At 40.9% G+C, this 24242-nt stretch overlaps 1 protein-coding gene across 5 annotated transcripts in view; it reads right to left on the bottom strand.

The window, feature by feature from the left end:
• TRIM44 (tripartite motif containing 44) overlaps positions 1–24242 on the bottom strand; it is a 113972-nt gene that overhangs the window by 46338 nt on the left and 43392 nt on the right. For 2 of the 5 annotated variants that reach the window (XM_070804044.1, XM_070804045.1), the window contains exons 3-4: positions 22742–22981; positions 11488–11507 (exon numbers count right to left, since the gene is read on the bottom strand). In XM_070804044.1, the coding sequence (XP_070660145.1) occupies positions 11488–11507; positions 22742–22981 (260 nt within the window). Of the gene's footprint in view, positions 1–1013; positions 1099–11487; positions 11508–14977; positions 21014–22741; positions 22982–24242 lie in introns of those variants that run through there. The other 3 variants (XM_070804042.1, XM_070804043.1, XM_070804046.1) reach the window with 3 other exon arrangements.

Below are 24242 nucleotides of genomic sequence, written 5' to 3'. Positions count from 1 at the left end.
TCCAGCACTGCTTATCTAGTAATTTTTATTTTGTAGCTTATCTTTATTCTACTAGAAAAAAAAATATTGTCCGTTTTATTGTAAACTGTTTGTATCTACTTAAGCCTGATTTTACTCTAGATTGGGACCATGACATCCCCACAGAGTACTATAGGTTTTACTTTAAAAACACAAATCAATAGGATAATAGGATTCAGTACATTGCTTTACTAGCTCTGTGACCTTGGGTAAAGCACTGAACATGTGTAAGTCTGATACGAGAATAAGAACAGCACCATTGTCCCAGGCTGCTGTAAGGATTACATGAGACAGATGATCCATGTGGAATGCTTAGCTCACGTTCATTATTGTGGTCTCTGGGGAGTTGACAGATGAATAGCCAGGATGATCAATGACCTTAACAAGTCCATCACCTCTGTAAAAATAAGCTACTCTCCTAGATTCCATCCACGGAAGTAGACGCTCACAGTGGGTACACCTTGTGGGTCTTGTTTTATCTCCAGGCATGAATTCCTCCTGCAGAGTTTAGATAACATTTCTGGATTGCTGCTGGTTGGGTGATGTCATTTAGGGTAGTCATTTATCTGGCCCCCTGCATTTCTTTCTTACAGCCTATATCACTTCCTTTTTCCTTATTTGGTACTTAAAGAGTCTTGATTGGCTGGGGACTCAACCCTTCATTTTCATTTATCAAAAATTCCTAACCAGAAGGGATGAGTGCTGAGTTCCAGGAGCATGCTGGGCTGGGACGTCTGTGCCTGGCCTTTTTATCTGTGCAGCTTGCTGGTAATTGCTAAGTTTTCCCTCCTGAAACAATTATCCCCCCATTTCTCTCCCCACCTCCACCCCACCCCCCAGTTAATTATCAGTTCTGGAATTAAACTGCTTGCCTCTCCTGCTGTTGTCATGGCAACAGTTGGCCTGCACCTGCCACCGGGTGAACAGTGGCTCTTTCAGAAGAGGCGATGGCAGTTGCTGGCTCCACAAAAGCCAGGGAGTAAACTAATGTTTACCTGTCTGGGGAGAGAAGTTTCTGTCCATTCCACCTTAGGCAGTTTCCTGGCAAGTTCCACCTCGACTTCGGCCTCATACAAACTGCTGTTGGCATTCAATAAAGAAAATGAAAACAACATTTTCTGATAAAAATGCCAAATCCCTGTTGGCTTGTCACCATTCCATCCATTAACTTTACTTATTGCCAGCCAAGATGTTGGAAGATACGGATCTTCCATCTCCTGAGAATGAGAGTATGTAGTCTGCAGGTTAAAAGCACAGAATTTTAAGCCTGACAGATTTGGGTTCTAATCCTTTCTAACTGTGTGACCACTGCCTAAGAACTTCTTGTAATATCAATTTCTTCATCTGTAAAAAGGGGATGGGAATAACTAAACTTAACAGAGGTTTTTTTTTTTAAAGCTTTGAAATAATATATGTAGGTCTGACTCCTATTTTAGGTACAACACATAAGCAGGTATCACTATGACAGCTGCTTAGGTGCTAATCCTGAATAGCCCTGAAAGTCAGGGCAAAGTTGGCAGCTAGGTCGGTTTTAACCGGTCCTTGTCTGAGTGGCAGTATCTTCGAAGTAGGATAATATGGTACACTGCCCCACAGCATCTGAACCGATGCATCTAGCAGCCACGGACAGCTGAGAAATGCTTCTTTGCCTACCTTCTCTGTAATTCTGTCAGCTCCTCCCTCTCTGCACTGTTCTTCTCACGCTCAGTCTCACTTTCCTTTAAATAGAATTGATAGAACCAGGGGGGGAAGGAGGCATGTACTCGCCAAGGAAACAAAACACTTTCCTGTTTTACAACCACATTACAACCTACAGGGAACAATTGGTAGTGGTACTAAGAAGTGGGGGAATGAGGCATTTATGTAAGGAAGTCTTTTTCTTTCCTAATACCCCTGCTTCTGGCTAAAGAAGTCTTTTTATTTTTATTTTTTTTTAATGAACCTACCACCACTCACAGTTAGGTCCCAGGCCCAAATAGGACAGGCACAAGAGTACTGTTCCTTGGCAAAGACGTCACCATTTAGGGTGTCCCAGTCTTAGCTCAGCCTTTGGCCACCTTCTGCATGTTCTGAAGCTCCCTCCTTGTAGTTCTAGTTTTAAAGAAACCTGCACGCAGTGACTCCAAAACTTCATACCATCTTGAAAAGAAAAAGCCCCAAACAAAAAACACACCAGCTTCTGCTCCCAGCATCTGGTACAGACACCTGCTGTGGGTTTCTGGGTAAAGAGGTGAATGCAGTTCAGCCATGCAGAGCTTACAGAAAAAGGAAGGCTCCTTGGAAGTTATTGGGGAAAGAGAATTATTCACCTCTTGCCTGCCTCTCACTGAGAGGTAGTAAGAAGATGCTAGAGACCAGCAGGTTTCTCCTAAAATGAAAAAGACACCACCAACGACATCTGGCTGCGGCTGCCAGGGGTGAGGAGGGGGCAGAACCAAGGACATCAAATTTACTTATTCTTAAAATACAGACTGGAGTTTTGTGACTCCGTAACACCTATCACTGGCATAGTGCCAGTCCAAAATGTTTATGAAGATTAAACAAGGAAGAAGATAATTAGGCTCCAACCAGACTATTCAGCACTGGATCTAACTCAGGGATACCTGTGACATCAATTTAGGTCTTTGACTAGCTTCTAAGAAACATCTAGAGCCTTAAATCTGTTCGGAAAATGCTGGTGCTTTAGTATTCCTTATCTCCATTAATTTAGAAGGAACCAGGTATCTAGTCTCCAAATTTGGCTTTAAGTTAGAGGAAGGTGGGAGCTGTCAAAACAGGTATAAATAAGATAAAAACAAACAATTTCCTTTTACAACTATATCTCAGTTGCTTTTCTATATAAAGAAGAAACCCAAAAGGAGAATACTTTTAATGCTTCATAAACTACATGTCCTTTCAGTATAGCTTAAGATGTGCAATTTGATGGAAAAACTGAGGCACAAAAAAAGCAAACAATTTACACATAACAACTCATGAGCTATGACTAGAGGAGGAGACCCCTACGATTCAAAAGTCCATCCATTTCTTCTATGAATAGGGAGGGCATTGCTGTACTCAAGAGGCAAAGCCAACAGGAAGCGGTATAAATCATCTGGTGCCTCAAATGGCACACAAGACCCTGGACAAGGGAGACTCAGCCACCCGTTAGTCCCACCTCCTGCCTCAGGCCAGTCATGCAGTTACTCACCCTTTACCACACAGCACAAGAGTTTACATCCCTCTGAGCCTTCAGAAAGGCTGATCTCTGTGCTTGCATGGTCTTCCCACCCTGTCTGTCTAGAAAAGCTAATCCCTACACCCATCCTTCAAAGCCAGCACAAACGCTATTTTTTCTGATTCTCTATTTTGAGTTAGTTGTACCTGATTCTACATCCAACATCTTTATTGTAGAGAATCATTGTACTGTAGTGGTCAAGAGCCCGCAGTCTTAAATCAGAGTACTTGAATTTGAATACTGGCTCTTCCACTTTTCAGCTGAGTGACCTTGTTAGTGTACATACAACCTTTCTGCAACTCGGTTTTCTCATTCAGATGAGAAGTGAAGATAATGTATTAACCACTTATTAGGACTGTTGTGAGAAATTTAAAAAAAATGTTTAAAGTACTTTCTGATACATTGGAAAAGACCCTGATGCTGGGAAAGATCTCAGGCAAAAGGAGAGGGGCAGCAGAGGATGAGACGGTTGGATGGCGTCACTGATGTTACTGTTGCTCAGCTGCTAAGTCGTGTCTGACTCTCTGCAACCCCTTGGATGCAGCGCTGCAGTCAGAGTCCTCTGTCCCCCACCAAGTCCCAGAGTTGGCTCAAATTCACGTTCATTTAGTTAGTGATGCCATTCAACCATCTCATCTTCCGTCGTCCCCTTTCTCCTCCAGTCCTCAGTCTTTCCCAGCATCAACAATGTGGTTGGCATTCAATAAATGCTTTTTTATAATATAATTAATATAATATAATATTATAATTACTATATTGCCCTTACATGTGAAATTAAAATTGTTTACTTAGTTCTCTCTTTTGAACCAGACTTTGAGATCTTCAAATACAGAGCCAAAGTCTGTCTTCATCTTCATATCTCTGAGGCCTAGCATGGGGCCTGGCAACAGAGTAGACAATTGAAAATGTTTCTGAACAAACGAATGAAAAAACTCCTCTGCAATTTTACTTGCTAAAGAGATAAGGGAACAGAGCTCCTAAAAGTGACTGTTATTCTGATGAGCTCTGAGGTCAAGCATATAAACAAGGTAAGCCTGCCAAGCATCATAAGTACGCACTGGATGGGAAACCAAAGTTGATTTAGCACAAAACCACACTATGAAAAGTGACATCCAGGTCTCTTCCTCCTGGGCCTTTTTTTCTTAGCATTATGAAGCCAAAAAAAGGCAGGCTGCTCCTAGCTAGCATTCCCACTGTAAAGTAGGTAGAATAAGCTAGAGTCACCTTGGCTGAATTTTCCAGCTGTGAATGGATTCTCTGGTTATTGGCAAATACGCACAAAATAAAATAGAGCTGTGGCTCTCACAGGCAAATATATGAAAATCAATTACTTTAGGAAGAAGGCCTGCTTTTATTAAAGATAGACAGTACAATGCCTTGCATGGCTTCATCCTTCATCCGGGTGAGGAGAGGATGAACAAGTCACATCAGCAGAGGAAAACTAAGTCAGCTCAGGCTCCATAAGAGGGAAATGTGACAGCAAAGACACTCTCTGTGCTGAAGACCAACTTAGATGTTAGAGCCCCACGTGAGGATAAGAGGCAATCCTGACAGTTCCACTCAATGTCCCAAGTATCAGAGCCATTTTCTTTGGCTTCCACCTAGGTCTTCTTAAATGAAGACAATGTAAATACCAAACCACAAATTTACCATCAGAGGATAAAAGATACCTAAGTCTATCACTGACTTAGTGCCCTCTTATCTCTACAAACTAAGTAATTAGGAAGAGAAATGCCAGATCTGAGGACATGCATATAGTTGTTATTTTAGGGCGTGGGGGGAAAGAGTACCTAGTATATAGAACCAAGAAAATTTTTAAAGAAACAAAATTGAGAAATGTAGAGGAAAAAACCGTACCAAATTATAGAATCTATAATCTGCTATAAGCAATTATTTTCATTTCATATTTGATATATGACTGTATTCCTACACACACTATATTCCCAAAAACTGGGGGCAGAGTAGGGCAAAGAAGGGCTAGTATTTACAGGACAATAAAACCCAGCTACACAGAGACAAAGAGGTTAGATGACTTGCCCACGGTCACTCAGTCTGTCCCCTACCAAGAACAGAAGGTGGGTCTGCTGACTCTCCCTGAGCTCCTGCTTCCTCAGAACTACTGTTTGTCGGATCACAGAATCAGCATGGTCAGATTCACACTGATCTCAGCGGGAGCTCTTTGCCTGAATAAGAGCCAGCTCTGGAGATGAAAAATTCTACAGAAATCCTCAGTATGGCTGTTACCATTTAAAATGCCATTTTCCTTTTAGTTAAAAGAAAAAAAAAATCAGAGAAAATCTCGATAGCAAATGAAAATTTAATATTGATCTTGCTACTTTATCCTCAGAACACACGGGTTTAAGGGTCCTTCCCTCTCTGACTTCCTCCCACTACACAACAGCTTTCAAGGCAGCAGAACCTATTGCCGCCTCCTCTCCTTGAATATATATTACTTCTCAGCAGGCTCCAGCAGGAGTAGAGAAGGAGCCAATCTGTGAGGGAGCAAACACAAGATCTCCCATAATAGCATAGAGAAGACAGAAAATTGCTGCCAAAAGTGTAAATTGCTTTTTTTTCCCCTTTGGCTTGGAAAAAAAAAAAAATCACTATGGGCTTTAAAGATACCCTCTTAAAAGGTGATTCCACAGTGGTTAATATCCATGTTCTACATATCAGGACTTCTGTTCCTCCACTCCCTCCAAGAATCCTTGTCATCTGTATAACTGTATCATGGATTTGAAGAGGGACTACTGAGAAGTGAGAGGCAGCTGATTCTGCAAGGTCAAAGGAAGGCTTGGTTGCTTGCTCCCAAGGGAGTCTAAAAGCACTCCTTTTACTGCTGACCCTCAGGGGGCATTGTGTGAGGATGAGATGAAGAAATAGCCCTTTACGGTCACAGAGGCTAAGGAGAGGAAAAGTAGCCTGCAGAACACAGAGGCCGTAACATTTGAACGTCAACGCAAGTAAGAACTCCCAGGTTAGAGGAATGTGATCAAAGTGATGCTCTGACAAGTGAGTGTGAATCCTCATGCCTTTCATTCAGGGTCACAGAGAGAAATGGGCTGGCCCCTGGGAGATAGTACGCATCATGGCTGAGGGCATGAGCTCTGAAACCAGACTAGATTTAAATCCTAGCTCTGCTTCTACTAGCTGTGTGATCCAGGGCAAGTTAATCTTTCTGAGTGTTCATTTCTTCTCTTTTACAAGTAGGATAGTAGCTCCATCATAAGCTTTACATGAGGATTAAAAGGGAATATATAAAAAACACTTGTGCACAGTAAAACTTTAAAAAATGGTATCTTTGATTATCATTGTTGTTAACTAGTAGGAAAAGTACACAGCAGAATTCAGAACAAGGAACAGACATGGCCAAAAGCACAAATTCTTGGCCACCTCAAATCTCACTGGCTGGAAAAGTGAAAAGAGAGAAGAAGGCAAGGAGACTCTAGCGGGAAGGAATGGAGGAAAATATAGATCTATTTCAGACAAATATGCTTCAAAAGGACAGGATATTTCCTTTGTTCCAACCACCATAGAGAGTGGTTGGAATCCATTTCTCCCTGGACTTTTGTGCAGAAAGGGGAAGGAGCTGTGTGGTAAGAATACTAGCAAAGGAGACAGGTGTGAAACTCCGAGCAGACCTGGAACACAGCGTCTCCAGATTCATGTCTCTTCCGTCCCCCATGCGGGGAGACCCACACTTCCGTCTGTCTTCCTTACACATCAAACTCTCATTTAACACCGTCAGCAATACAGAAACCTTTGGAACAAAACTCTGGCTTACTGAGATGGTAAAGTGTATATCATAAAGGTGAGAAATTTCAGATCAAAGGCAATCTGCCCTGAGGTGTTAATTGGAACAAACTGAGCCAAATGGTAGTTCAACGCAAACTGAATGGAACCAGGTAGGAATTTAAAAGGTAAAAGGAAAATTTGACTCTTTCTGCCGTACTGGAACACGCTTTTTTCAAGTGCTCATTTTACCAAATAAGTTCCAGTCCAACAGATCCCTACTGACATCCATGGCAGCTTGGCTTGAGGGAGAAAGCTTGATATCTCGGTTGCTAGTAAAGAAACTATTTGTTGTTGTTATTTAGTTGGTGTCTGACTCTTTTGCGACCCCCCATGGACTGCTGCCTGCCAGGCTCCTCTGTCCTGGAATTCTCCAGGCAAGAATTCTGGAATGGGTTGCCATTTCCTCCTTCAAGGATCTTCCAGACCCAGGGATCACACTCACATCTCCTGCATTGGCAGGTGGATTCTTTACCACTGAGCCACCAGGGAAGCCCAAAGAAACTCTAAACACTTCACCACTATCTTGTCAAAATGACAGGAAGGAATCTGCAATTAAATTCTGAAGCCAGTATCTCATACTGAACAGTATCTCTGAAGGCAGTTAATCTCTTCATAAGGTCCCTTCATAAGGTCAACATGACTCTGGCAAGTGGTCATAAAGACAAGATGAACGTGTCCATCCTAACCAGACACTCACAGAAATGCCATTTCTATATGCAGAACATGTACACTACATCGGCTGAAGGGTTTTCTTTATATTGGTCTTGCTTGAATCCTCTCTCTGGGGAAGAAAATGTCTAGGACTCTCCTTTGTCTGGATTTTAAAGAGCTAGAGCTAGTTTTGAGAGAAGAGGCGGAGTTTTTCTAAACCAAAGGTTTACAGATAATCTGATGAGTTTGTCTAAACCAAAGGTCTGTGTAAAATGGTGAAAAATTGGTCAATAACTAGAGAAGATGTTCATATAGGCTCCCATCATCATGAGCCTGGTCTAACTAGTCTCCCAGGCTCTGAAACACCTCCCATTCATTTCCCTTTCTGCATGCAGACGAGCATGCAGACGAGACTTCCAAAATGCAAATCTACTCAGGTTTAATTCATGTTTTAAATTATTTAATGCCCTCCCATTTCAAGAGGCCTGTGAGGGCCCTCGGTGAGCTGGACTCTGCTTTCTTTCCTCCACTCTTCTCTTGTCTAGAGCTATTCCCCGAGTTGCTCCCGTCCCTGGAACAGCCCTGTCTCTGCCTCTCCTCTGACTGCCTCCTCATCCTTCAGACCTCCATTTACACAAAATCTTTTCTGGCTCAGTTCAGTTCAGTTAAGTCGCTCAGTCATGTCTGACTCTCTGCCATCCCATGAATTGCAGCACACCAGGCCTCCCTGTCCATCACCAACTCCCTGAGTTCACCCAAACTCATGTCCATCGAGTTGGTGATGCCATCCAGCCATCTCATCCTCTGTCGTCCCCTTCTCCTCCTGCCCCCAATCCCTCCCAGCATCAGAGTCTTTTCCAATGAGTCAACTCTTCGCATGAGGTGGCCAAAGTACGGGAGTTTCGGCCTCAACATCAGTCCCTCCAATGAACACCCAGGACTGGTCTCCTTTAGGATGGACTGGTTGGATCTCCTTGCAGTCCAAGGGACTCTCAAGAGTCTTCTCTAACACCACAGTTCAAAAGCATCAATTCTTTGGCGCTCACCTTTCTTCACAGTCCAACTCTCACATCCATACCTGACCACTGGAAAAACCATAGCCTTGACTAGACGGACCTTTGTTGGCAAAGTAATGTCTCTGCTTTTGAATATGCTATCTAGGTTAGTCATAACTTTCCTTCCAGGGAGTAAGCGTCTTTTAATTTCATGGCTACAATCAGCATCTGCAGTGATTTTGGAGCCCCCCAAATAAAGTCTGACACTGTTTCCACTGTTTCCCCATCTATTTCCCATGAAGTGATGGGACCAGATGCCATGATCTTCATTTTCTGAATGTTGAGCTTTAAGCCAACTTTTTCCCTCTCCTCTTTCACTTTCATCAAGAGGCTCTTTAGTTCCTCTTCACTTTCTGCCATAAGGGTGGTGTCATCTGCATATCTGAGGTGACTGATATTTCTCCCGGCAATCTTGATTCCAGCTTGTGCTTCTTCCAGCCCAGCGTTTCTCATGAGGTACTCTGCATATAAGTTAAATAAGCAGGGTGACAATATACAGCCTTGATGTACTCCTTTTCCTATTTGGAACCAGTCTATTGTTCCATGTCCAGTTCTAACTGTTGCTTCCTGATCTGCATACAGATTTCTCAAGAGGCAGGTCAGGTGGTCTGGTATTCCCATCTCTTCCAGAATTTTCCACAGTTTATTGTGATACACACAGTCATAGGCTTTGGCATTGTCAATAAAGCAGAAATAGATGTTTTTCTGGAACTCTCTTGCTTTTTCGATGATCCAGTGGATGTTGGCAATTTGATCTCTGGTTCCTCTGCCTTTTCTAAAACCAGCTTGAACATCTGGAAGTTCACAGTTCACATATTGCTGAAGCCTGGCTTGGAAAATTTTGAGCATTACTTTACTAGCGTGTGAGACGAGTGCAATTGTGGCCAGTTTGAGCATTCTTTGGCATTGCCTTTCTTTGGGATTGGAATGAATACTGACCTTTTCCAGTCCTGTGGCCACTGCTGAGTTTTCCAAATTTGCTGGCATATTGAGTGCAGCACTTCCACAGCGTCGTCTTTCAGGATTTGAAATAGCTCAACTGGAATTCCATCACTCCACTAGCTTTGTTCGTAGTGATGCTTTCTAAGACCCACCTGACTTCACATTCCAGGATGTCTGGCTCTAGGTGAGTGATCACACCATCGTGATTATCTTGGTCGTGAAGATCTTTTTTGTATAGTGAGCCGCCCCTTATTCTCCAAGACTGTCTCAGGAGCCCTTCCTAAAGCAGCCTAAACTTCACTTAATCATAGCACTTCCTCCAGACTATAAGTGCCCAGTCATGTGCTTGTCTCTCCTACTAGACTCAGGACGCACAAGGCCAGGGACCATGTCTGTCTTAGTTTTCACATATGCTCAGTGTATAGCACAGTGCCTGACACACAGTAGGGTCATGAGAAAAAGAGAGTGGGAGAGAGGGCGAGAGGAAGGAAGGGAAGAAATGAACCGCAATATAAAGGGAGCCTGTTCCTGAGGATGGCTGGAGGATGGGCCTGAAGGGACCCCCTGAAGCTCTCTGGGCTTAGAGTGGGGGCTCCACTGGCCACAGAGGACAAGGAACGAGATTGAGGCTGAGAACTACAATCCCAAGGAAGGAAGCAGCAGGGAATACAGATGTGGGATAACATTTGGCACTAAGACAGGGGCTCAGGATGGGTGGAGGGAGAAAGGAAAAAGAAGGAATTGTATTTGTAAATAAGAACAAAGAAGGACCAAATCCTGGCTCCAGAAGCTCATTTAGCTTCCTTCAATGAGAGGCTTGCATTAGATGAGTGACTTTCAAACTGAGTTCTCAGGAACCCTAGGTTTGTGCACCAGCCCCTCAGGGTCTACTGTAAGGAATAGAGAAGTTTCACAAGTAGATGTGGCCCCAACTTTAACCAGACAAAAAATGCTTTGTATACACTCTACCCAAGGCCCATCTGAAAAAAAAGCTGTTTCTACTAAAACTAAAGTTTGAATAGCAGTGGCCTGGATGATCTTTCTGACAACTCCCAGCCTTAACCGTCCTGGATCCTATGTGACTGAGGGGGCCATCTGGACATTGCATTTTACTTTGTACAAATGCCCCTTGATTGTGTTCACAGCAGAGGTAGAGCATTGCCTAGAGCCTGTGCTCACTGCTGAGCAGAAAGAAGCAAAGGTAAGTAAACTAAAGTCCAGGTTCACTGAGAGGCAGAGGCAATGAAAAAATGCACTTTTAAATCTCATGTGGTGAAACAACAGCACAAAGAAGCATTTTTTTCTTCCTAAACAAAGTGTTGTACACCTATGACCTTGGGTTCACTGTATTGGTGTCTTGAGTCAGACACAAGGCTGTTATGGGTCAGAAATAAAGAATATTGGATCCAGAGTCCATTAAAAAAAAAAAAAAAAAAAGGCAATCCAATTCCAATCAAGAAAGAACAATGCAAAAGTTTATCTATTCAGTCCACCTGATACCTAATTACCATTTAAATATAGTACCTACTGGTCTTAACAAGGTATTCGGAATGTGCTACAGAATAAAGCAGAGTTACTATCATTGTATACTTTAAAGCTTATCTTTATCTGAAGGTTACAGACAGGAAATAGCATAGATGGGGAGGGAGATGGGAATCTTACAAAATAAGATCTTCAAAGCCCCTGGCTTAAGATGGAGATCCCTTATCTGTGCTGTTCCTTGGCTGGTCATATTTCACGGGCCTTCAAAGGCCACAAATGTCACTCTACTTCAATTCTGAGAACACACAAACCACAGTAATGTGATCTTACCCGGGTTCTTCCTCGTCGCCCTGAAAGAAACAGAAAGAAACAACATAAGAAATCAGGATCAGTAGAGACTGATGGAGATTTTTTTGTTTTCCCTCTTCTCTCCCAATCTGAAAGCAAAGCTTATACATTTATTGCAACAGAGACAAGCTAGTCGACATCTAAGTGCTAAGACATGGGCTAATATAATCCTATGTTCAAACTGCCCAGCAGAGATGAACTAATAATTTGCCCTTGCAAGCAGAGAAGTGAATGCACAGACCTAGGAGGCCTAACTAATAGCCTTGCCTTTTATTTGTATGGCTGGCAGTATTTAGTTTTGAGCAAACTGAGAGCCCAAAATAGCAGCAGGTCTCAGGCAAAAGCTGACCAGCTCCAAAAGCATCAAGCTGTTCCCCTCAAAGGCACACTTCAGCCTCAGCCTGGCATCCTTTCCCTCCAAACATGAACACAGAAGCTCTAATAGGGAGCACACTATGTGCTCAAGGCTCTAAACTGGGGCTCGGGAAACTGGAATTCTAGTCCAAGCTCTGTTATTTATTAGGTGTGAGCCCTTGGGCAAGCCAGCTAATTACTCAGGACCTTGATCTTCTTTGTAAAAGGACAGTTCTGGCATTTGATGAGCCACACCATTCTCCAGCCAAACAATGACATTTCTCTACTTCTCATCCACTCTTTACAAAAGCAATGTGTGATGGTGATTTTTCCAGGTACTGTATTCTGTGAGCCTAACTTTATTAGTGATCACAGCAGATTTCTTTGAGCCTCTTTTTGTGACCAAACAAGATTTTTCAAATGACACTCAAGCCTTCTCCAAGGGACCTCATTTATCCTTCTGGTGACAGAGTATCTTTGATGTCCTCCTCTTTAGTCATACAGTCAATAGAGACTGTATCTCTTGGTTGGAGATAACTCCCCAGGAACTTTTTTGATTAATGGATAGATTGACTGATTGATCTTATAGGTATAAAGGAGAATGAGCTCTGGAGTCAGACACTTGGTCCAAATCTTCACTCCATTACTTGCTTGCTGTCCTACCCTGGTCAAATTATTTTGCCTTTCTTAACTTCAATTTTCTAATTAGTAACATAGGGGTAAAAATTGTCTTTATAATATAGGGTAAGCATGAAATTAAATGAAATAATGTGTACAAATGTCAAACACAGTGCCTAACACACAGAATGCATGTAATAAAGGTTATTATCAACATCACTAAGGATTCAGTGTGATTCATTAGGAAGCTCGTACCTCAGGGCACTGAAGAAAACAGACAAAAAACCCATCCTGATCGATCCTTCTAGGAGCTCCCATTCCGGAGCAGGGGAACTAGATAGAAAGTGAACTACGCCTAAATGTCTTAACGGGTGCTACCAAAGACATACACGGAATGTTCGAAGAGTCAGAAGAGAAGTGATAAACACAGCCTCTCCCAGAGAAGGGGGAGAAGGCTCCACGGAGAACGTGGCATTTATACCGCCCCTTGGGGAATAAGAAGGTCTTCCCCAGGTTGAGAACAGAAGATAAACAGGGAGGGCACTGGAATAGCAAGAGCAAAGCCACCGCGGTTTATAAAATGCAGGTTTAAGGAACTTTGAGTTCTGTGAAACTAGAGAACGGGGCTGTGTATGTGCGAGTCTTGGGCAGGAGACTCGGGGGTGGCAGTGGTGTGGGTGGGCTGGGGGGCTGGGAATGCATCAGAGGTGACGGGACACTGCCAGCGCGCAAGCCTCTCAAGGACACCTGCGGTCAGAAAGGTGATTCTGAACAGATTGTGCATGGAGGTTGGATACAAAAAGGCATTTTTAGAAGACTGTTAAGAATCTGCACTCTTGCTGAGGGTGCTAATCATCTAATGAGAACTGGGGCAAGTGGCGGAAGGAGGGTACAGGGGTGGTGGAAACCTTCGCTTGTGGTTTGTTTGACTGGCATGTCTTATGGGAACTGTAATCTAGTGAAAAAAATCCATATAATTTAAATTTAATATGAGCTACATAACTATCAATGACATACTTAAACCTCAACACAATTTTCCAACTATCTTCGGGTGTTAAAACATAATTATCTAGGAGAACTGTAAGGAAAAAAGTATCCAGACTTCCTTCCATGATTCAGAGGAAGTCTTCACAATCACCCATCTTGATATAATGGTCAAGAGATAGGCTTTCTAAGTTAGAGAAACGTGGCTTTGAATTCTGGTTCGTCAACTCCAACAGTGAAGCTTTTGACAGTTTACTTAACTTTTCCAAGGTTCAGTTTCCTCATCTGCACATGGAAATCCTAATTCTTACCTCAAGGGGTGGCTACATGGATTCATTAAATGAGAAAATGTGTATAAAACATTAAGCAAGTGTCTAGTGTAAGTGCTCAACAAATGGTGGTCATTATTGTACTTCTCCGAAATGTTATTGGATAACATTTCTAGGGATAGTGGGAAAGAACAGAGAAGATGGGCTTTGCTTTCATTCATCCATTTCTGCTGCCTATAGCTAGGTGATTGTTTTTAACAAAACAAAAATCACTATCACAAAGCACAGGAAAAACAGGGTGAGAGTCTCACTTTTGAAGAAATGAATAGATGAACGCAAGAACAAATGCACACACATATAAGGCAATTCTGAACAGGTCAGCAGACGTTCAGAGGATTAGTAATCTTGCTAGTAAAAGGTGAGCCCACTCTCTTCCCACTACCTGAAATGCCCACTCTAGTGTTCTTGCCTGGAGAATCCCAGGGACAGGGGAGCCTGGTGGGCTGCAGTCCATGGGGTCGCTAAGAGTTGGACACGACTGAGCGACTTCACTTTCACTTTTCACTTCCATGCATTGGAGAAGGAAATAGCAACCCACTCCAGTGTTCTTGCCTGGAGAATCCCAGGGATGGGGGAGCCTGGTGGGCTGCCGTCTATGGGGTCGCACAGAGTCAGACATGACTGAAGGGCCTTAGCAGCAGCAGCAGTGTTCTGAGAGTTAGTTCCCATCCTTAAAGGTCAAGCCTCACTCGGAAAGTTTTCTTCAATAGTGGTACAAATGAACTTATTTACAGAACAGAAAAAGACTCACAGACATAGAAAACAAACTTACGGTTGCCAAATGGTAAAGGGGTGGGGAGGCATAAATTAGAAGTTTGGAATTAACAGATGCATACTTGCATACATGCTAAGTGGCTTCAGTAGTGTCTGAGTCTTTGCGACCTATGGACCACAGCCTGCCCAGGCTTCGCTTTCCAAGGGATTTGCCAGGCAAGAATACCGGAGTGGGTTGTCATTTCCTACTCTAGGAACAGATATATACTATTATATATAAAATAGATAAAAAATAAGGATTGACTGTATAGCACAGGAAACTGTATTGAATATCTTATAATAATGTATAATGGAAAAGAATCTGGAAAAGAATATATATATATAAACATATATGTGTGTATATATATCAAAGTGATTCAGTTATATAAATATATCATACTTATATATATAAATTTGATATATTTATATAACTGAATCACTTTGACATACACCTGAAACATAACATTGTAAACTACACTTCAGTTTAAAAATGGTATAAAAAAAGGATTCTACATTCAACTTTCTTCAAATGTTATCCTCCTCACTTAAAAAGAGACTGAAACTGGACCTTGTAAGTGAAACAGTATGAGTATGGTTTGGAAATAGCACATTCCACTCCAAAGAGCAAACTCAAACTCTCAAAGAAAAGGCCTTAAGTTGGAATCAAATAAAATATACTGGCTATATATTTTGCTGGCTATATATTATACTGGCAAATAATTTTCTGGCTTTAGAATAATCTTTATGAAAAAAAGCAAATAGCACTTGGGCAGGTAGGACACCTAGACATTGTTTTTATCAGCTTTATTGAGGTATAATTTTTAATACTATAAAATTAACTGCTTTAAGTTTATATTAATAACTTTAAATTTAGAGTTAAGCAACTATTACTACAAAATTGCTTAAAAACTCTACATACATACACACAAGCACACACGACATGAAATTATCTTTTTCCTTCTTAACTTCCTTAAAAGCACAGTTTTAAGCTAAAATTATAGGTCTTGCAGTGTTTATTACATACATAAATTATATACATATGACAACTATAAAATAAAGGATATGGAAAGAGGGTCAGTTGACCTATATAGTTTCAAGCTCTCTACACTTTATGTGAAGCGGTTTAAAATTAATTTTAAGTAAACTGAAAATTTAAGGATACATACTATAATCCTTACAGAAACCACTAAAAAACAATGCAAAATAATAGAGCTAGAAGGCCAATGGATATATTATAATGGGATTCAAGGAAATGTTTCAAAATCCAAAAGAAAGCAAGGAAAGACAATGAGAAGAACAAAAACAGAAAACAAATCGTACAATGCAGACCTAAATTTAACCATATTAATAATAACATCAAATGTTAATGGACATTACACTTCAGCTAAAACATAGAGATTACCAGAATGGATAAATGACTAAGACCCAGCTACATGTTGTCTATGAGAGACATTAAGTTAACAATATAGACAGATTGAAAGCAAATGAATGGAAAGAGATAAACCACAAAAACAGTAAGCATAACACTAAACTGGTTTTACTAACATTAGATAAAATAGATATCAAGACAGAGCATTAACAGAGAAAAAGGGAATGTTCATAACGATTAAAGGACTGGTTCATCAGGAAGATACAACGATCATAAATATGTGTTTGCTTAGTGACAGAGCTTCAAAATATCTGAAGAACAGTTGACAGAATTAAAGAAATAGATAATCCCTCATCATACTTGAAATGTAACATCCCTCTCTCAGCAATAGATTGAGTTTGACATAAAAATCAGTAAAAACATAAATTTTCTGAACTCCTAATTGCTATTTAAAGAACACCACACTTCAAACTACAGAATATATATTCTTTTTAGGTGTGCATATGCATTCAACAAGAAAGACCATATGACTGGTCATAAAACAAGCCTCAATAAGTGTTAGATGATTGAAATCATTCAGAATAGGTTCTCTGTTGACAATGAAACTAAACTAGAAATAACAAGGTATGTAGGAAAATACCCTATATTTAGAAACTAAACAATATCCTCCCAAATAATCAATGAACAAAAAGAAGAAAGCACATGGTAAATGAAAAAATATTTCAAACTGAATGATAAAGAAACCACAACATAACCAAGTTGTATGATTCAACAGTGATGAGAGGAAAATGTATTGCTCTAAAAATTTACATAAAAGAAGAAAGTAGTAAAATCCACAATCTACTTAGACAGAAAAAAGAATAAGGTAAACTCAAAATAAGTAGGAAAAAAGCAGATGCAAGTAAAATAGAAAACAAAGAGTAAAATTAGCAAATCCAAAAGTCAGTTCTTTAAAAAGACTAAAAAAATAATAAAATATAAGTTAGACTGATTAAGGATAAAAGGAAAATCACAAATTATCAGTATCAGAAATGAAAGATGGATTACTATTCTAGAGACTGCTGCTGCTGCTGCTGCTGCTAAGTCACTTCAGGTGTGTCCGACTCTGTTCGACCCCAAAGACGGCAGCCCACTAGGCTCCTCTGTCCCTAGAGACTATAGACAATTAAAAAATATAAGAAAATATATGAACAACTTTATACTAAAAGCTAAAACAACTTAGGTGAAAATGACAAATTTCTTGAAAATTACAACCAATTTTAACATTTCAAATCAATGTAAGATGAAAAATTTTGACTAGGTCTACATCAAAGAAATTGAATTGGCTATCAGAAACCTTCACATAAAGAAACTCTACGACAGATGGTTTTGCTTATAAATTCTACCAAATATTTAAGGAAGAAATAACACCAATCTTACAAAAACTCTTCCAGAAAATAGATGAGGAGGAAATAACTTCTCAGGTTGTTTTCTGAGGCCAGCACTATCCTAATACCAAAGCCTGACAATGACATTATAAAAATATAAACTTACAAATGAATATCCATCTCTGAAGGGGGCTTCCCTGGTGGCTCAGACAGTAAAGAATCTGCCTGCAATGCAGGAGATCCAGGTCCAATCCTTGGGTCAGGAAGATCCCATGGAGAAAGGAATGGCTACCCACTCCAGTATTCTTGCCTAGAGAATTCCATGGGCAGAGGAGCCTGGTGGGCTACAGTCCATGGGTTTACAAAGAGTTGGACATGACTGAGAGACTAACACTTTCACCTCACATCTCTCTCTGAACACAGACATAAAACTCTTTAACAAAATATTAATGAATTGAACTCAGATAATACATAATGAGCAGGTGGGAGTTTATCTCAGGAATGCAAGGTTTAGTATTGCAATGCAAGATTCAACATTGTAAAATTAACCAAAGTAATCAGCCATCACACCAGAATGGAAGAGATTCACTTAATAATTTCAGTGGATATAAAAAAAATATCTTACTTCTAATCATGTTCATCTGAATTATTGTTTCCATGTCTAATGTCATTTCTCTTTGATTTCAACATGTTTTCTTTGTCCTAAGTTTTTGGAAGTTTGATTTTGATGAGTCTAGGTATGGATTTCTTAGGTTTATCTCACTTGGGTTCATCTGGTTTCTTAAATATCTGGGTTTATATTTTTTCAACCAAATTTTAGAAATTCCTTTTCCTCCTCTTGCTGGACAAGTGACATATATGTCAGAGCTTTCTTTATTGTCCCACAGATCTCTGAGATTCAATTCAATTATTTTTCAATCTTTTTTCTTGTTTGTTCAGATTGAGTGCCCATTGATGTGTCTTAAATTCACTGATTCTTTCCTGTCATTTCCTATTTGCCATTGAGCCAGTCTAGTGAATTTTTCATGTCTGTCATTGTATTTTTCAGCTTTAAACTTTCATTTGGTCCTTCTTTATATCTTGTATTAATATTTCTTTCCTGAGATTTTAAAATATTTTTCATTTGTTTCCAGCATTTGTTACTGCTTATTGAGACTTTTTTTTTTTTTTTTTTTTATCTTGGCCTTGGCGCGGGCCTTGCCGCCTTGCTTGCCACGACCAGACATGACAGCGACACCCACTAACAATTGCTCCCGCCAAACGCCCGACAAACTCCTTATTGAGACATTTTTATAATAGTGACTTTAAAATTCTAGTCTGATAATCCCTAGTACTGTGTCTTCCTGGTGTGGCCATCTCCTGATTTTTTTCTCATTAGAATTGAGATTTCTTTGGTTCTTGGTATAATGAGTACTATGGACTATATCCTAAACATTATAAGATCCGGTTACTAATTATATCTTCTATTCTAGAAGACTGTCAACCTGTTTAGGTTCAGAACACATTTCCTAGATCACTTTTATGGCTTATAGTTCACATGTCATTTGAGTTTATTAAACTTCTGCAGTGCCATTCTGGTCGCTTCTTTCAGATGACAGAGCTCCAGTCTAGTCTCTGTCAGTGCTAGCTCAGGAGGAGGAGGGGAACCAGTTCATCACTACCAAGTAAAAGGGGAAGGTATGATTCCACCCTCTGAGTCAGCTGGGGAGGGGCATTGCCTAGTTAATGCAGGGTGAGAGGGAGACGTTAAATCTCCAACTACAGTCCCCACATGGAAGGGACGATATGAAAATGAAAGTGTTAGTCACTCAATTGAGACCCCATGGAGTATAGCCTGCCAGGCTTCTCTGTCCATGGAATTCTCCAGGCAAGAACACTGGAGTGGGTAGCCATTCCTTTCTCCAGAGGATCTTCCCGACCTAGGGATTGAACCCAGGTCTCCTGCATTGCAGGTGGATTCTTTACCATTTGAGCCACCAGAGAACCCCACAGGGGATAGTTTGCTATTTCCTTCCTATTATTGCAAAGGAGTGGTAGAAGTCAGAGTTCTACCTTCAGGCTCCATAGGAGGTAGGCATTACTTAATTACTGTGAGGGATAGATACAAACTTTTACCTAAAGACTCCATGGAGAAAAAATGACACCCCGTTACTTTGGGTGAGGGTGTAAAATAGGGTGTCCCTCACTGGCTCCACTACTGTGGTATCAGTTGGGGCTGGGAAAGGATGCAGCTTTTTTCATGGTGCCTTCCACAACAGGAAGACACAGTATTAGGGATTATCAGATCAGAATTTTAAAGTCACTATTATAAACACCATGCCCATTCATCCAGAATAGGCAGAAATGATTAAAGGGTTTCTCTTCAGTTGAACTGCCCTTTACCAAGTCCTTTGGCTAGAGAGCAGGTTTTCTCTTGCAGATGTTCTTTTTGTCTGTGCTCACTAGTATTTCTAGCTTGCAGAACACCCAGGCCAGGATACATAGGAAGCAAGAACCCTGCCTCTGTTCCCCTCAAGGAAATCATTGTGGTGTGGCTCCTCATATCCCAAGATCCCTGGTCAGTCTGCCATCTTTTCTCCACTTTTGAGAATCTTCTGGTAGGTGACTCAGAATTTTGTCTAGGAATTTCTGCTGTGATTGGTGGGAATGAGTGCAATGAAAATGCATTTACTCCATCTTGTTCGGAACCAGACGTGCAATTTGTTTTTAAATGCGAACAAGAACTGAGGATAGAAGGTTGGAAAGATGGCTATATACATAAAATGAATCGAGTGCAGTAAACTGTTAATGGCAGAATCCTGGTGCAAGTATATGGGTGTTATCTATAAAATTCTTTCAACTTTGCTATGTATAGCAAATGTTATGAAATTTTTCATAATAAAGGGTTGGGTAAGATTTTCTGATCAAAATAAAAATTCAGGAAAATTTTAAAAACCTATACAATGCAAAGAGAAGAAATAATTCCTCTGTTGAGTGAAAGAGAGGTACTGGAAATCTGCTCTGATCAGTAAGTTACCACATTAGCTGGAATGAGCGGCTATTAGAGAATAACAGCTTTGTGTAAATGCTTTAGCCAGATGTATGCTACTTCTCATTTTTAATAGCTTACTATGTCCATTGCCTGGTCCTTAGGGCTTGTCATCTTTGCACCCCTAAGAGCCATTCCATCGGAGTTAACAAGCATAGTGAAACTGAGCTACTCAAGTAGTTAAAGGACAATTAATGTTGGCGAGGGGCTAAATTCTTTATTTGAAATGAAAATAAAAGAGAGGGCGATTTCTTCAAAATTGAATCTTTATTTCTGAAAAAAAAAAAAATAATCTACACACAGAATAAATGTGAAGGGTCCAATCTGAGCTGCAACTGGGGACAGAGTTATGTCAATGATCTCTTAAGGCTGAACCTTTTGTTTGTTTGGACTTTGGACACAAAGTCCACTCCATTATTAAAGAAAAATTTTAAATAAATTTACTTAAAAATAAATTTATTATTATTTATAATTAATTTTTAAAAAGACACACAGTGAGCATTTCCACAGAGTAAAGGGTCTTAGGAATGCAAAGCGGTCCAGGACACTGATTCTCCTTATTCTTCCCACAGATATAAACAGGACATTTGGCAGCTGGTAGGAAAAAGCACAGCACGGGAACAGGATGGACTGAATCCTGGCTCTTTTCTGCTAACTAAATGACACCCGGTCAGTGTCTACAGTTCTTGGCATCTCAACAGCCCATCTGTAAAATGGATACAATGAACACTGAAATAAGGATTAAATGAAATGATAAATATAACATGCTCTCTCACCTATCTAGAATTGTATTTAGGTACACACTTTGTTAATTCTGGGGAGGATGAAATGAAAAGAACAAGTGCTCCTCTCTTCTGTTCACACACTGATGAAAATTAATCAAGAACTCTAGATGAGTGAAACAATGGTCTCTTACGTTTCCCGTCAGGACGACACCAGCAGTACCCGCCTCCTAGATGTACCCTGGCTGCTTTAATGGCTGCATTATTCTGTGGCTGGGCTCTCCTGGGCCAAGGCAAAAATTATACGTTAAGGCTGAGCTCACTGAGTTAGCAGGTATACTAGAAAGTTCACGGGACTCTCCTAGGTGTTCTTCTAGAAAGGCCTGCCCTAAACCTACTTGGCATAAGCTTAACCAGAATTTTCAACATAATGGTATGAAACCTCATCAACAGTGGCCTCTCTCCAGTGGCTGAAATATAAGTTTTACACGTGGGCTTCCCCAGCTGGCGCTAGTGGTAAAGAATCCACATGCCAATGCAGGGGTTGCAAGAGATGTGGGTTCAGTCCCTGGGTCTGGAAGATCCCCTGGAGTAGGAAATGGCAGCCCACTCTAGTATTCTTGCCTGGAAAGTTCCATGGACAGAGGAGCCTGGCAGGATATAGTCCACAAGGTCGCAAAGAGTCAGATGCAACTGAGCACATGCATTTAAAAGAGTGGCCACCTTAATTTTTTTTTTTTTTAACAATAGATTCTAAATGCCTGAATATGTTGTTTGGTAAAATGTCTTAAGATTCTTTCATTATTGTTACAAAATAACAATGAATGTAGTGACTAAAACTGTCACTTAACATTTACCTTGAGTCTTTCACTGCTATCTTTGATCCTCACAATGCCTGAGCCCACATGCCCCTCAATCCAACAGTCACGCCCCCAATTTATGCAATTAGCTTCATAAAAAGACCAGCTGGAGACACCTTTCACTATTCACAAAATGAGTCCAGTCTTTTATTTTGGCCTGCTTTATGCTCACTTCCTGACATTCTCATTCAGCCCAGTTCTCATCCCCATGGTGACTTTATCTATAGGCTCATTTAATCACTGGGAATCTGTCAATTGTCCTCTTCTCTGGCTCTGATTTCTGGCTTCCCTCATTACCTGGGAACAGTATCTGCCCCATTGACTACACTCCTTTAAGGCACAGTGGACACATATTTTGCTAGGCCTAGTTTTGGAGTGCGCCGGAGAAGGCAATGGCACCCCACTCCGGTACTCTTGCCTGGAGAATCCCATGGATGGAGGAGCCTGATGGGCTGCAGTCCATTGGGTCGCTAAGAGTCGGACACGACGGAGCGACTTCACTTTCACTTTTCACTTCCATGCATTGGAGAAGGAAATGGCAACCCACTCCAGTGTTCTTGCCTGGAGAATCCCAGGGACAGGGGAGCCTGGTGTGCTGCCGTCCATGGGGTCGCACAGAGTCGGACACGACTGAAGTGACTTAGCAGCAGCAGTAGTTTTTGAGTGCAGGCCCGAGCAGCCAACATCTCCAAACTGGTTTATACACCAGTCTAAACACTTATGTCCTATTGAAGCTTTCAATCCATTCATGTTTAGGGACTAAAATGGGGGAATTTCCATAATTAACAAATAGGGCAGTCAGTTTCTGCCTATTTTTCATGCTACTGGTTTATTATAGGCATTCTCCTTTACCTCCGCCTTTGGCTCAGCTGATTCATTAGAGGTATCAAGTTGTTCCTTGGCTTGGGCCATCTGAGTCATCAATCTATCCATATGGGACTGGATGTCAGCCAGTATCTCAGTCACATGAGCTGTGGCCATTGCTTCCTGGATGTCCACTAAATGAAGGGCCTTCTGCTCCTCATCCGCAATCACTTTTTGAACTTTCTTAAATTCTTGCTGTATAAACATCTTCATCTGGTCCCGGGTTACCTACAGAACAGAGACAAGTCAGAATGCGTTGGACATGCAAAGAAATGGGAGAGTAGGGCTATTATTCTAAATGCTAGGTAGCCCTGGCCAAAACACAAACCGTGGGTCCTATCCGATCCCGAAGTTTTGGGAATATCCTCTGAACTATGTTTCTCAGATATTGTTGATGAATTTCCTGCTACTCTTTCTGCTTTTTTCATTCTTTAGGAAGTGACTCCTTGTCCTTCCTTTTTACTTTTTTGTTTTCATATCATTAATACATAATTACTTCTTAAAAATTTAATAGGTACTGTTCTTGTTGTTTAGTTGCTCAGTCGTGTCTGACTCTTTGTGACTCCGTGGACTGCAGCCATTCCAGCTCCTCTGTCCATGGGATTTTCCAGCAGGAATACTGGAGTGGGATGCCATTTCCTTCTCTAGGGCATCTTCCCCACCCCAGGCCTGAATCCATGTCTCCTATATTGCAGACAGATTCTTTGTGTATATTAAAAGAGAGAGAGAGAAATTCTTCTCTCTCTTTCCCAATACCATTTTCCTCCTCAGTGGGTAATTACTGTTAACAGTCTGCTGCTACTGCTAAGTCACTTCAGTCGTGTCCAACTCGGTGCGACCCCATAGACGGCGGCCCACCAGGCTCTCCCGTCTCTGGGATTCTCCAAGCAAGAACACTGGAGTGGGTTGCCATTTCCTTCTCCAATGCATGAAAGTGAAAAGTGAAAGTGAAGTCACTGAGTTGTGTCCAACTCTCAGCGACCCCATGGACTGCAGCTCACCAGGCTCCTCCGTCCATGGGATCTTCCAGGCAAGAGTACTGGAGTGGGGTGCCATTTCCTTCTCCAGTTAACAGTCTATACATGCCTTTCTGGTCATTATGTGTGTGTGTGTGTGTATATACATACACACACATATACAGGCATACCTTGGAGACACACAGGTTCTGCTCTAGACCACCACAGTAAAGTGAATATTACAATAAAAAGTCACACATATTTTTTGGTTTCCCAGTACATATAAAAGTTATATTTATACTACACTGTAGTCTATTAAGTATGCAAGAGCATTATGTTTACAAAAATAATATATATATACTTTAATTTAAAAATACTTCATTGCTAAAAAATGCTAACCATCATTTGAGCCTTCAGCAAGTCATAAACTTTTTATAATGGTAACATCAAGATCACTGATCAAAGATCACAACATAATAGACACAATAATGAAAAAGTTTGATATGCTACAAGAATTACCACAACGTGAACAC

Source organism: Bos indicus, chromosome 15, assembly GCF_029378745.1.
Source record: "Bos indicus isolate NIAB-ARS_2022 breed Sahiwal x Tharparkar chromosome 15, NIAB-ARS_B.indTharparkar_mat_pri_1.0, whole genome shotgun sequence".
In the NCBI taxonomy this organism is placed as follows: Eukaryota; Metazoa; Chordata; class Mammalia; order Artiodactyla; family Bovidae; genus Bos; species Bos indicus.
Note: the sequence above shows the minus strand (reverse complement) of the source record. Positions and strands in the feature narration are given on the sequence as shown.